The following is a 3400-nucleotide window of genomic DNA, read 5'->3' on the forward strand; positions in this document are numbered from 1 at the left end:
AGCAAACTAAAAACTCTAAGCATGCATGGAAAATCAGTTTAAAAGCAAGATGAAAGCTTCGATTGTGAAAATATTGTCGTCATTGGCCAATAGATCATGACAATGCCATATACATTCCAAACCTGGTATAGTCTTCAAAGAGCGGCATTCGGTATATCACCATCATCTTGCAAGTGCATGTGCAACAGTTGCTTTTTGACTATCCAAATGCATTTGAAATATTTTATATAAAAATTTTTATAGAAAATCAGTATGTAAAATTAAAACAAGATCAAAATCTACATCCATATAGAGTCCTCATGGACATGCTATCAAATATGTTGTAGGAATAGGAGGGTGATATATATTGCCCTCTCACAACATATACATTTATTAATCAAGAACACTATGCGTATAGGTATAACATACAAGTGGCCAACTAATAATATAAAAAACATGCAAAATTATGTTGCTAAGAAATGTAGCTCAACCACCAAGCAACTTCCATCAATAACCACAAAGAGTCGATCTACGTACCGAACATGCTGTGGGTATATGGGAGAGAGAGAGCTATCCTCAAAAAAAACAAAGCCCACAAATTGTATAATGCCCAAACATAATAGCCAAATCATCCACAATATATCTTGTTTTCCCATAAAAATCAACAACTTGTAGATAATAGTCCACTTCTTAACCTTAGTGATGAAGGAAAGTTCAAGAGAATGCATAGCCGAGATGGAAGCAAAAATCCAGTGCATAATGCTGGACAAAGGGAGGCCATGGGTCGACAAACCGGGGAGTCGCCAAGCCAGATTGGCTTGTTAATTATTGGCAGTCGTCGAGGATCTTATGAGGGCCTCGAAACTATTGAGGGAATACCACAAGAGAAAGAGTGGCGGGTTTTTTTGGGGAAATGATGCTCCCAACTCTAGTGGGGCAACTAATTATAGGGGCAAAGAATCCATGTAGATTGGCTTGCTAGCAGTCGAAGGGGAACTAGTAATACCTCGAAGTTAGTGAGCGAGCATCCATGCTGGAGAAAGAGCATGGAATTTTGAAAAAGTTCATGCTCCCAATCCTTATCAGTGACCAACCAAGACATCATCAAGTCGGACCGGCTCACCAACAAACGGAGGATGTAGGTGTTAAAATATTTGCATAAGAAGAGAAAAATAATATTATTTTTCTGTTCTATTATGTTCGATACATTTCATGGGTTATATATACTCGCACACAGACTTTATACAAGAAAAATAATATAGATTGATATAAGATCATGCTAATAAAGAAAAATAATACTTACTAATACAAGTTATTATGTGATCTCTAAAATCATTCTAATAAGATTATGCTAATAGAACAATAATACTAACTAATACAGAATCACGCTAACAAAAAAAATAAAAATACTGATTGATAAATAAAAATAATATAAGCTGATATAAGTTATTACATATTTTCTAAAATTATGCTAACAACAGGTAAAAGGAAGAGAGGATTTTAGGAAGATAGGGGCCGGCCAAGGAAGCTAAGGGACCCAAACTCCCAAGCCTAAGGCCCAAAGGGGCTTGCAGATCAGGGAATTAGGGCACTATTAGATCAGCTAGTTGGGGACCATCTATAACCTATGATGGACGACTCCACATCGATAAGGGAGCAGGAAGACGAGATATAAGTGGGGTTTTGGGATATCCAAGCTCCCAACCTTGCAAAGTCTGCAAATTAGGACCTCGCAGAGTCAGATCGCTCCACAGGTTCATGTAATTAGCATGCAAGCACAGGGGCAGGAAAGCGGGGAGTGCATGGGAGAGGGGGCTCAAAGGAAGAGGGTGAAAGAAAGAAACTAGAGGAGTAACAAGGGCTCAATAACCAGGGGCATAGCTATTCCTATAAAACAAAGCCCTTCGACTTTTCTTGTTCTTATTAATTCCTCGGAGAAAAAAAGGAGAGGAGAAAACTGTGATCCGTTTCATCGAGATAACGAAACAAACTACATCAGCAAGTGCCCCCTATTCTCGAACTGTAGAAAATTCCTACAGCCAACGAGTTCATGTCATGTCTTTCTCTAGTACATTATTTAGAACGGCAAGGGAGAAATGTTCTTTGTGACAGTGGGTATCTAGTTATATATGCATGAATCTCGAAAAGCAAAAGCACGAGAGAGTTTTTAATCATGCAAAGAGCACTCTATATATATTCTTGGTAAGACTAAAGCATCCTTTGTTATAGAATCTCCAAGGACTTCGTTTCTATGAAGTTGAAGAATAACTCGAAGTGAGGTATATATAAAAAAGATTCATTAATACACCTCTCTTCTCTAAGAAGCATTCTTCCTCCGATCTCTTTATATGTTGTACTAGAGAAAGACGGATACAAAAGGATTGCAACTAGGTACTAGAAAGAGAGTCCGTTCATCAGCTCCAAAGGGAGAAATTTTATTACCATATAACTCCACGGATGTGGATAGGCGAAGCTAGCTTTGCCATCATTTCCATCCCCACCTCTCCTTATCCATATATATCAAAACCTCCAATCTTGGAGTGCTCTCCAAACCCCATCATCCTTCCGCCTCCCCCTCCAAAGCCCTGTGGAGCCACAGGTGGCCTGGCCAAGTAAAACTTGCCATTAAAGCTCATAGGGCTAGCATTGGAAATAACAGTATTGCTATAAGCCATTGCACTAGCACCACTTGCACCATGGTTAGAACTTGGGCTGTGATTCCCCTCCACATCCGCGGACTGGTCACCCTGCCTTGCCATGGAATTCTTCTCGCCTTCGGTCTCCCGATACTTGTTGAGGTAGACCTTGAGGGGCCCAACGTAGTTGTCGAATCCGAGGGTGGTCATGGCCCAGAGGAGGTCGTCGCCATTGACGGTCTTCCTCTTCTCCCTGTGGCACTTATCGGAGGCCTCGCAAGTGATGAAGCTAATGAATTCCGATACGCACTCCTGCACCGTCTCCTTGGCTTCCTTCGATATCTTGGCGTTGGCGGGGATGGACCGTTTCATGATGCGGTTCACGTTGGCTATCGGGAGGAAGCGGTCTTGGTCTTTTAGGGAGGAGTCGGGGCCATGACCGAGAGTAGCTGCACCAGACTCGGTGTCGGATGGTGGGCTTCCGACAGGGCTAAGGTGGTGATTCCTTCTTCTCTTCATGGAGATAGGAGAGTGGAGGGAGGAGAGAAGAGGGAAGAGAGTGGTTGGAGATCGAAGAGGCCTGGGAGAGTGGTGAGGGAATTGGAGCTTGTGGGCTTGGTTTTAAAGGTGCGAAAAGAGAGGGTGGAGGAGAGTGGTGAGGTGATCGGCAGGCGGTATTGATGAAGACACAAAGCAATCAAAATTCTACCTAGTTCTAACAAGGGAAAACCAAGTCAAAATTTTACCAGGGAAAGAATATGGTTAGACATGCTAGAGATTGAACT

General features: G+C 41.9%; 1 protein-coding gene across 1 annotated transcript; it reads right to left on the reverse strand.

The window, feature by feature from the left end:
- Positions 1-1771: 1771 nt before the first annotated feature.
- Positions 1772-3194, reverse strand: LOC103721203 (nuclear transcription factor Y subunit B-1-like). The gene has a single exon (XM_008811307.3). It carries the CDS (start codon positions 3132-3134, stop codon positions 2487-2489), a length of 648 nt encoding a protein of 215 aa, XP_008809529.2. The 5' UTR covers positions 3135-3194; the 3' UTR covers positions 1772-2486.
- Between the last annotated feature and the right edge of the window lie 206 nt (positions 3195-3400).

Source organism: Phoenix dactylifera, unplaced genomic scaffold, assembly GCF_009389715.1.
Source record: "Phoenix dactylifera cultivar Barhee BC4 unplaced genomic scaffold, palm_55x_up_171113_PBpolish2nd_filt_p 000190F, whole genome shotgun sequence".
Lineage (NCBI taxonomy): Eukaryota > Viridiplantae > Streptophyta > Magnoliopsida > Arecales > Arecaceae > Phoenix > Phoenix dactylifera.

Excerpts from the sequence above, each read along its gene's own strand:
- LOC103721203 (XM_008811307.3), bottom strand. The coding sequence starts at position 3,134 with ATGAAGAGAAGAAGGAATCACCACCTTAGCCCTGTCGGAAGCCCACCA.